The sequence below is a fragment of the Halyomorpha halys genome, unplaced genomic scaffold, assembly GCF_000696795.3.
Source record: "Halyomorpha halys isolate HHAL.00 unplaced genomic scaffold, Hhal_1.1 Scaffold23.1, whole genome shotgun sequence".
NCBI lineage: Eukaryota > Metazoa > Arthropoda > Insecta > Hemiptera > Pentatomidae > Halyomorpha > Halyomorpha halys.
In genome coordinates, this window is record NW_027116062.1 from 155,006 (window position 1) to 166,438 (window position 11,433).

Sequence of the window (11,433 nt, forward strand, 5' to 3'; positions counted from 1 at the left end):
GGAGCATCAAAATTTATATCTCGAGACCGCTGAAAAATACATTAACTGCCGCAGGTGGGAATCGAACCCCCAACGTTCCGAACCGGGCGCTCTAGGACTTACATCCCAAACTGTCACGTCCTTTTCATATGCGGTTGTTTGAATGTTTTACTAGATTTTGTTGAAAGTAATAAGCTTTTATGTACTTATATTAATATGATAGATGACTTGTTCATTAAACTACATGAAATAGCCGAAAATTAGTAATAAAACGGTTGAAAACCAGCGGATCAGCTTTAAATCTTAATTGCAAAAAATAAATAAATAAAAACTTTCTGAATATAGCTCACCTGTTTATTAGCCCAGGTATAGGCGAACCATCGGATGACTCTGGCTTCAAGTTCCCTGGAAACCCTCCTGAAGGCCATGTACTGCTTCACACCATCCATTTTGTTCTGGAATTCGACCCTGGCCACGTTCATATTCGAGATCATACTGCCGATGTTACCGACGATTGTGGCAAATATCAGGACTCCGGCCAGGAAATCAGCTACCACGAACAAATATTCTACATCGTTCTCCGGCTGAGGTGTTTCACCTGAAAAGTGAAAGAAAACATATTGTTTATAATGTTATTTATAATTATAATTAGCCGAACCGAAAAGAATCTCAAGAAAACGTTTTGCAAAAGCTCTGAAAATGTTCGCATTTATATTTTTATAGGTGCTGGTTAGGAATCTTAACTTTTGTCTTCTAATGTTTCTGAAATGATAAAGAAAAAACTAAAACTAAATATGTTTACGAATTTTCTGCAATTCCAATGAAAAACATGTATTTTTCAGGGACATAAACATATGAAGTGTAGGAAGATAGTCCGAGTCAATAAAGGCATCAAAATCGTAGAAGAAAAATATTTATTATTTAACAATGTTTCGCCCCATTTTGTAGGGCTTCATCAGAGCTGTCAGACTGAAACAAAGATGACAACTGAAATAGTAGAAGAAAACTATTTATTTTTAACGTTTCCTGAGGAAGTCCTGCAAATTGGGGCGAAACTTTGGTCAACAATATATTCCTTCCAGTGTTTTGATACCTTTATTGACCTCGTTTCAAAGGAAACGTACGTCCCTCCACTTGGAAAATGCTGTTCAAATCGTGTCTTATTTTTACCTATCTTAATTTTTAATTTAAGATTTTTTTAAATTAACTACAATAACTTTGTAGCTTTAGAAAAACTGTCCATGTGACGTTTAAGAAAGGTACAGAAAAAAAATTATTTTTTGATTATCTATTTGTTTTGTCATAACTGCCACCCGGATCACCTTCCTACAATCTATTTCATACGGTCAACTATCGTCTTCCAATACAAACTTATAAAGCAAGAGTAAATTCTTTACAATATTTACTCTAGAATCTTTTGTTTTTTTGTTCAGGACATTGTTTAACAGCAACCGCTATTAGGTTAGTGAGTTTCAGCTGAATAAGAACCATAAAGGGATCTCGGTTGAAAGTTCAAAAAATTGGCACATTTATATTGTCAACGACATTGATATTTGTAGTGTATGACAAATATTTTTATAATGAATCTCTTTATGATTTCCTTATTAATTAAAAAAAAGTGAATGAAAATAATCAAAATTATAGGTAAAAAAATGCGTGGGATTCGTGCCATGGGAAAAAAAACAACTATTTTTTTCTGCTAGTACAAAATTGGAGGTCACAACGTTGAAATAAGTAATAAGAACTCCAAAAATCATACGTGAGCACAATGCAGTCCAAAACTTCCTAGGTATAAATTACTATGACTGGAAATCTTGCTGAGGTGTGATAATATTCCATCAAACATTGCATGTAGTAATCCTTAACAATTAGTACAACTGCAGTAGTCTGCTACTAAAGAGTACGATTATTCTATCCGTATACATATTGCATCTGAATATATTTAAGAAAATTAAGCCAAAAATATAACTTATGAACTCCATAATTTAAATATAAATATATTAAAAACCGTTAAGAATGGGAAAACAAATAATAATAATAATAATAATAATAAAGACTTAACGAACCCGAAGGTTCGATGCCCATACTACTAAAAGCTCTCTGCATACATCCTTCCAGTGATGCCCCTTCAAATTCAATTCCATTAAATCTGTTTTAACACGATCCTCCCATCTAAGTTTCGGTCTACCCCTCGGACGTTTACTCGTTGGTTCAGTTTTTATTACCATTTTAGGGATCCGATCGTGGCTAAGCCTACAACCTTACATCTTATACGCCTCAATGCTATTACATGAATTATATTTACTGGGTGTAGGACTCTTAATTCAGCGTTGTGTAATCTTCTAAATTCTCCTGTTAATTCATCCTTTTTCGGTCCGAATATTTTGCGTAATACTTTATTTTCGAAAACCCTAAGACGCTGTTCATCCCTTAGTGTAAGATACGTCCATAAAGAACAGAGGGAAGGATAATGGTTTTGTAAATTTTAATTTTTAAGTTTTTCGATAGGAGGCGCGAGTTAAGCAGTTTCGAAATTGAAAAATAACAAGCATTTCCCGCCTTCAAACTAGCTTTTATTTTCTCATCAATTTCGTTTTTTCTAGTACCGTAGAACCTAAATACTTAAACGTATCTACCTGTTCAAACGTATTTCCTTCAATATCTATATCACCTAAATCGCTCGCGTTTCTACTGCTAACCATATCTTTTGTTTTATCCGTATTTATTTCAAGACCTAGTTCCTTACTGGAGTTTACTAGCGTGGTAGTATTTAGTTCTATAGTTTCTTTGTCATCACCCAATAATACCAAATCATCTGCATATCGGAGCACCGGTATTTTACCAACCAAAGTTAAACCCTTTTCAGTATTCATCACACTTTTAATGACGCATTCCAGTGACAGATTAAATAAGATAGGTGATAAAGAATCACCTTGTTTTAAACCTGGAATTCCTCAGAATACCGATTACCGATTAGTACCTTATTGTACGTTTGGGAAAACAAATAAATACATAAAACCATGAGAAAAATATAATATCCGAAAATAAAAAACAAAATGAAATAAATTAATATTTTTATATTAATACAAGTGATTCACAAACAGTAGGCCTTTACAAAACAATCTTTGCCAATCATAAAATTAGCGGGTTCATACGGAGTAGCGTTCCTCAGACGCTCGACAGTTTGTTGATGCTCAAAACTCGTATTGGGACAAACCTAAACAACTTCAGATGTCATAAACATATTAAATATGAATGTATATTTTAAATTAAAATTCTTTTTGGTTTTTTTTTTTTTTATAACTGAAAACATGAGACAACTAACTTCATTTTAGCTATTTAAACGTTTAAACGAAACAGTAAATATTTCGCTTTCTAGGAAAGTAAATAGGAAAGTCTGTATACATGTATAATAAAGAAAAAGTAAATGTAAATAATGCTATTATAAATGTATATATGTATATAAATAAAGATTAATATTATTTCTTCATTTATGTTTTTCTATAAATCTGGTGTGGATAGATATTTATTATACTATTTTTTATTATCATTAAATATAATAGATAGGATATTGAATAATATATTGTTGGATGATAGTTGTTTGATAGAAATAAAAATAAAAATTGGGTTGTTGCGGATTAATATTTTTTTTTATAAATTATACTCGTATATATATAACATTTACATACTTGCATAACATAATAATGATGGTAAATCCTGAGAGAGAATTAGGACCAAAACAAATTATATTTACTTATTGGTAAAGGTATGATCAACCTATAAACAAACATCCATTAGGTCGAATGTGGTCATTAATACACGTTTGTGCAATTATAGAATCAGAAGTAAATATATTGGTATCTCTAATTATTTGCAATATCAGTCGTTTTATCATTTGGATCCCTGCTTGTATTTAATGAGAATTCTATGTGATTTGCTTTAATTAAATCCTACTTAATGTTCCACCAGTCATTACATGTGAAATTATAAAATAGGGGCAGGTTGTCAGGTCACTTTTATTGTTAACAATTATAATTGAAGGATTTAATGGATTGCGTAGCGTAAAATGAAGATTTGATATGACTCGAAAAAAATAAAACATCAATAGAAAATAAAAATCTGCTATTTTAAAATATGATTTGTAAAGAAATCAACTATAAAACAAAAAAAAAAAAAAAAGATTTACAAATCGATAGTAGCTATCAAATATAATGACAAAACTAATATAGTCATTATTTCCACATTTCTCACACCCTATGATACTAACAACTGAAGGGGGGGGGGTATGGTGGTGAAAAGTAAATTTAACTAGTACAAGGGAAGACCAATCGTAAGTTGGAAGGGCAATTCGGAATCCAATTGAAGGGTAATTTTCCCCTGATCCAGGACAGGGGCAGTATTGTTCGTAATTGGCCCTGAATCGCTCCCTAACTAGCCGCTTACCAACAGGGTTCATATTCAAAATAAATTGCCCTATATTGTTTTTATTCCAACTCACCTCTTCCGCTCTCTATACGCTTCGTTAATAAAATGAAAGAGGTCCAATCAATACATTCCCTCCATCTGAATTTAAAAAAAAATTATTCAATACGAGTAACCCACATGGAAAAAAGTTTAGAGGATATGATCATCGATTGCGTTAGAAAGTTTTGATATCAAAACAAAGTTATATTCAGTTATCAGATAATTTCAAGTGATCTACATAATGTTGTAAATGTTTGGGAAGACATTTGAGGTGTCATTCATATTACGAGTGAGGTTTGCGTATTTATTTATACCTTCACCCAATTCATTCCATTTAATTAGCTCAATTCCATAGGTCCAAATAATAATATTTGGTAGTCCATGGGAAGTTTAGAGGGTTTGTCAAGAAGGTGTATCAATCGAAATCGACGAGCAGTTTCTTTTCGTTTCAGTCTTGTATGTGGGTTCCATGTAAGTCTCTTGTCAAGATGGAGTTCTAAGTATCGAATCTATTCAATAGGCGTTAATGAAAATTTAAAAATTAATTCGGCAATGTCTACAATTGTACCAGGCATTCAAGATAAATGAGCCGTTGACAAATGTCGTCAAATGCCTTTGAGCAGTCAATAGTGTGTTAAGCACACACCTGGGTGTGTAAGCTCTTTGTTCTGACAGAATTAAATTATTTCGCTTCCAAAACATCCGTAAATAGTTGATAACGATTTTACGTTTCATTGCATTACGTTACATTGTTGATAACGAAATCTTTCATTGCGTTGGGAGGTTTTGTTATAAAAACTAAATCTTTTCCACAACGTAACGGATCTCAAGCTTAAACTATTACATAATATTCTTAGATTAGCCTGAAAAATGAAGTGACCTGGAACTAAGCCAACGCTAAAAGAATATCTTTGCAATAATTATTAAAGAGTAATCTTAAAGATTTTAAATATGGAGCGAGTTTTTTTTTTTTAAATACATAAATGCGACCACATCAAACTTTTAATTATATTCCAGCTATATGAGAAATCATGATCATTGGTCAAATAATATTCCCAGATCACAAAATTTCTTCCACTCTATTAAAAAATACATAATTTATTTTCTATGTTTTTAATAAAAGTGCTCTTTTCCTTAAATATAATACCACACAATACTAATGAATACATTGATTTCTAGTTATTTAGAAAACTTTTGAATTTCAAGAGCTCTATGAGAGGTCAAATCTCAAAGAATGTATACGACTTTATAAATATGCTTTATTCATTTGTATCCTGCGAAAGGCAGCTTTAGCACTGAAAAAAAAATGAGCGAAAATTTGGAGCTTAATAGTTTTTCTGTCAATTGTTCTTATTTTTTAAAAAATATCATCTACGCATTCTCTTTTAGAGTAAAATTTTCTGTTCATTGATGTTGCAAAAGATTATCATTAAAACAAATAAGGATGATGACAAAAAATACCAATTAAAAATTCTGAAAAAAGTAAATACGATTGTTTCTCCAAGCCTGAGGAAAATTCTCAAGGCTGGGTCAACTATTACTCTTGACTAAAAATAATTTTTGGCTAAAAAGTATAAATTATCACTTATCCTGAGATGCAGAAACAAGAATATAATCAGCTTAAATGTACATTTACTAAATTAATCAGTGTTGGAACGGTGTGGCTCAGTTATTAGGGTGCGTTGGTTTTATCTCCCTGGTTCTTGTTCGAATCTCGCAGTGGCAGATAGCAATTTATTCAATAAAAGGAATATGGTGGGGTGCGATCAAAAGAACACAAATAGTAATAAAACTATTTATCAGGAGCAACAGTTTTTCCTCACTTTACACAGCTTTCTAAATGGAGAAAAGCTCTAGAAAATAAACGTTATTACTAAAATCAACGTTTACGAAACGTTATTACTATTTTAGATCTTTAGACCGCACCCAAACCATTTTTCATATTATAAACGGCCAATCAACGATCATCCAATTATTTATTCTGTTAATTAAAGCCTCCTTGTACACACTCAGCCTCTATAAAGTGGACACCCTTAATTTGGGGAAAATCTGGGGGAGAGTCACCTACATGCAAAACCATTGGTTTTTAGTGGTAAAGTTTTGTTTTGTTTTAATTAATCTGTACCAAAACAGAATGCCCTAAAGAACAATAGCTGAGAAATTCCTTTGAGAGAGTTATGGTTAGCAGTATGTTCCTCCCGCTTGATTGTTGCCACAATTATATTAGCCTTTAATTGATCCTAAAACTGTTGTCAAAGCTCTCTAATGTGAACCAGCTTATTCAGAAGAAGAACATTACCTTGCTTAGATTTTCTTCCTGTAACTTAAATTATGTTTTAACTAAATATTAATTTTTTACAAGTACTATAGGTACCTAATTCCTATTTAATTTTCAAATCAGAATTTCTAAAAGAAGAACTTTGATTGAATTAAATAAATTATAACTAGGGCATTCTTTCTTTGATGAAACCAGGAAGAATTTAACTAATGGGACGTGCTGGTCAAAAAGTCCTTCCATATAAAAAATGTATACAAAATTAGAATTATTTTAGAAGGAATCTTCTCAAATTTCTGAAATATATGAAAACTATTGCTTAACATATTTATCTAATGTCCCTTACCTATTGTAGTCAGCGTGAGAGTCGACCAGTAGAAACTGTATATGTACTGCCTGGACAGAGATGAGTTCTTGAATCCAGTCAGGTTGTAGACCCAGTTGTCGGATCCGAACCCTATGGCATAACTGATTGCAAAGTAGAAGCAGGCGTTCCAATGGATTAGGACTATGATGGCAAACACCACTTTGCAAATTCTGAATGAGTTTGGGTAACCGGTTCTAGTTTCTGTCCTGTCAAAGAACTCCATCATTCTTGGCAACCTAGAAAATTCCATACAAGCCATTTATTCAAAAAAATATCTTTCAATATTAATAATCAGTTCTAATCCTACCACTTATGATCCAAAGGTTTTTTTTTTTTTTTTTTGCTTTAAAACTTTATTATTTTTCCTTTCGTTATTATTCGAAACGTTGTTAGGCTCAGAATTTACCTAGATACTTCAAGACTTCTTGGCATAAGAAATAAACAGGAAAAAAAGTGACTGAACGAAATAAATCAGTACTTTCGGGTTAATATTAATCAAAATTCAATAATGAAATAATAAACCTATTTAGCTCTAGGATTATGTCTGTGACACTCGATTTCTATTTATTTTATTAGCCCAAGGCACCAAAATTTTCAACTAATTTTACTGCCTTCGTCTCGATAGGTTTCACATCGACATGATATTGAATTAATAGCATGATTGAGTGACAAAATCGAAATTCTTAGGGCGAGGTTTACACAATAATGTGATTAAACTGTTGGGTGAGCTATTATAAATCCAGATCTTATAGACATTTAAAGTATTTATAAAGAATGTTGAGACTTAATTGAATACAATTTATTTTATTTAAATAATTGAACCAGTCTCAAACAAGTTATAAGATTATGTTTAAATACGTAACTTTATATGTCTTGGGTATGTTGGATATTATTAGAATTAGTACAAGAACCTTTAACCTGAGTTTAAATTTATTTATGCCATATGAGTAACGTGTACTGATTTTTGTATCTCAAAGTTGCATACTATATATTTTTTTAATTATAGAAATAAAAGATTTATGTTTTATTGTTTTTTATTTTTTCAAACTTTATTTTTTTTTTTTAGGAATGTATACCCTTTATTTTTTATGTCATCCGAACAACGTTTTGGGCTCTTAGTTCAAATTCTTACTGTTAATTTATTGACATATGTCATCTTAATTGAAATAATTATTATATATTTCAAACTCAGTATGAGTCCTACTTTTTAATCCTTATACTTCTTATTTTTTATTAGTGCTATTTTCCAAAAAAAGTTTCGTGCACTGAAATTTTGATATTCAAACAAGCATTAAAAAAAGTAAGATTCAAAAAGACAAAACGTTTTGGGAAAGAAGCACTAATGAAAAATAAAAGGAATAAGGATTTAAAAAATAGGAGTTATTTTGAATTTGAAATAAATAAAAAAAATGTTTCAATTAAGATGACGTAGTCCATAAATTAATAGCAAGAACCTAAGAGCCCGAAAAGGTGTTCGGATGACATAAAGAATAAAGAAGTAAAATAAAGGATATAAATTCTTTAAAAGAAAAAGAATAAAGTTTTTAAAAAATCAATAAAACATAAATAATTTATTTATGATTGTTTTATGGACATACGTCATCTTAATTGAACCATTTTTTATTTATTTCAAACTCAATATAAGTACTATTTTTTAAATCCTTATTCCTTTTATTTTTCATTAGTGATATTTTTTATAAACGTTTTATCTTTTGAATTGTACTTTTTTCTTGCTCGTATTTCAGTATTTCAGTGCACAAAATATTTTTAAAAATGACACTAATTAAAAATAAAAAGAATAAGGATTAGAAAAATAGAACTTATATTGATTTTGAAATATATATAAATAATTATTTCAATTAAGATGACATATGTCCATTAATGAACAGTAAGAACTCTAACAGAAAGAAGAAAAATAAAAAAAAATAATAAAACATAAATCTTTTATTTCTATAATTAAAAAAATATATAGTAAGTAATTTTGAGATACAAAAATCAGTACACGTTACTCATATGGCATAAATCAATCTAAACTCAAGTTAAAGGTTCCTGTACTAATTCTAATAATATCTAACATACCTAATACATATTAAGTAATGTATTTAAACATAATGTTATAACTTGTTCGAGACTGGTTTTATTATTTAAATAAAATAAATAGAATTCAATTAAGTCTCAGAATTCTTTATAAATACTTTAAATGTCTATAAGATCTGGATTTATAGTAGCCCACCCAACAGTTTAATCACATTATGGTGTAAACCTCGCCCTAAGAATTTCGATTTAGTCACTCAATCATGCTACTAATTCAATATAACGTGGATGTGAAACCTATCGTGACGAAAGCTGTAAAATTAGTTGAACATTTTGGTGCCTTGGGTTAGTAAAATAACTTAAAATCTAGTTTCACAGAAATATTCCAAGTGATAAATTGGTTTTATTATTAGATTATGATTAATATTAACCCGAAAGTTCTGACATATTTAATTCGGTCACTTTTTTTCCTACTTATTTCTTTGGCCAAGAAGACTTGAAATATCTAGGTAAATACTGATTGATTTGCATGTCACAATATGTTAGATAATTTATTTCATGTATTGTTAAGTCTAAAGATTCTTTTTACTTTTCTAAGTTAGAAAAACCAATACCTTCCTTAGTTTTCCTGGACAGATTATATTGCCAAAGAGTATTATATTTAAACTACTGCAAGTATCTACTATGTCTTTGGCCAATGCCATTACAGTGGAGTTTGATCCATGACATGTACGGTGTATAATGTAAAGAACGGGAGGTATGATGACTGATGGTCTTAAGTCACAGACGTTATCAACTGAGTGTGACTCCATTTTAATAATTTCACAGACATAGAATGCCAATTTAAAAATTAATTTAGCAATGTATACAATTGTACCAAGCATTCAAGATAAATGAGCCGTTGACAAAGTTGCCTTTGACAAAAGCAAAGGTGTTAAGCACACACCTGAGTATGAAAGTCTGTTTGTTCAGACGGAATAAAATTATTTCGCTTCCAAAACATCCTTAATTTATAATTTTGATTTTTATATAATTGAACATATTTCCAAGAAAGTATAGTATACTGCGGTTAATTTCTTCACTGAGGTTGAGACTTTACAAAAGCTATTAATGTTAATAAAATCAAATTTGTTTTTGTTATATGTACTACCATTCATACATAGCAGCGATATGTAAAAAAAAAAAGGCCTCGGCAAATCAAAAGTTAGAGACTTAACACTTTTAAAAAAATCTTCCAAGGTATCCTCGTTCAAGTAAGCTTATTTGTAAGTAAAATGGAAGCTTATTTCCTCATAATGTTCAAAAACTTTGATATTTCCTTGATCTTACATATTGAAAGTATGCTGGAATTGAATATAATTCTTAATTTCACTTTAAAACCAAAGACACAAATCATGAATAATGCAACGTAAGACGGATAATTTCGTAATTTTTAATTTATTACTTCTAAGGCCTCTAGTGCACTGGGAGCGGAAAACTGCGAAAAGTTGCAACATAAATTCGCCCGAATTCTTAAGAAAACGCACGAAAGATCCTAGTACGTGAATTGGGAGGGGGCGGTTCCGATGTGGTGCAAAGTATCAAACGATTTTGCTAGGATTAATTGCGAATGAGTGCGAAAAAAGGGAATGACAAGTGGACTTTCAAAAGTTAATTTAGAAGAAATGTTGTCCTGAAGAAATCATTCGAAAATAGGAAAAGTGGTCATCGCCGATTTGAAGATGATGCCACAAATGAGAAAATTCATTGAACTCGTTTCTTTTTGCGTAAATGTCCGTTGAATCACATTTACATTTCCCGTCTTCGTGGATATTACCTGTGCCTGATGCCAATCAAATTTGATAATTCTAAAGCTAAAAATTCTTCGTCAGAATCATCAGAAAAAACTTGCCAAAGAGTCATCTCGTCTACTACGAAACCGGAAGAATACTGAGGCAATAGACGATAGGTAATTCGCACGATTTCGTACCAACGGTGTTCGCATGAAATCGGTACGAAGCAGTTTTCAGCTCTCCGCTCCCAGTGGACGGCAGGTGTTATTCGGAACCTCACCTGAAAAGTCGGTTAACACGAACGATGACCGGGCAGGGTACGATCTTGATGCAGGAACCAGGAGGCCACCAGATGTAGGCTAGATCTGTCGGGAACAGAGAGAGGGAGTCCCAAATCCATTTCCGAGATTCGAGGTAATTCTGCCTCAGTTTCCCCAGATCACGGACCATCATCCCCTGCTCCAAATAACCTGAAAAATAATGTTAGGATTAATTACCATATCTTTAAATAAATATATAAAACAAATTAAAAAAAGTTTGAG

General features: G+C 31.1%; 1 protein-coding gene across 1 annotated transcript in view; it reads right to left on the reverse strand.

Moving 5' to 3' along the window:
• Window positions 1-11,433, reverse strand: part of CngA (Cyclic nucleotide-gated ion channel subunit A) — a 609,564-nt gene that overhangs the window by 86,327 nt on the left and 511,804 nt on the right. The window contains exons 7-9 of the mRNA XM_067052970.1: window positions 11,172-11,361; window positions 7,065-7,321; window positions 330-577 (exon numbers count right to left, since the gene is read on the reverse strand). Of these exons, the coding sequence (XP_066909071.1) occupies window positions 330-577; window positions 7,065-7,321; window positions 11,172-11,361 (695 nt within the window). The remainder of the gene's footprint in view (window positions 1-329; window positions 578-7,064; window positions 7,322-11,171; window positions 11,362-11,433) is intronic.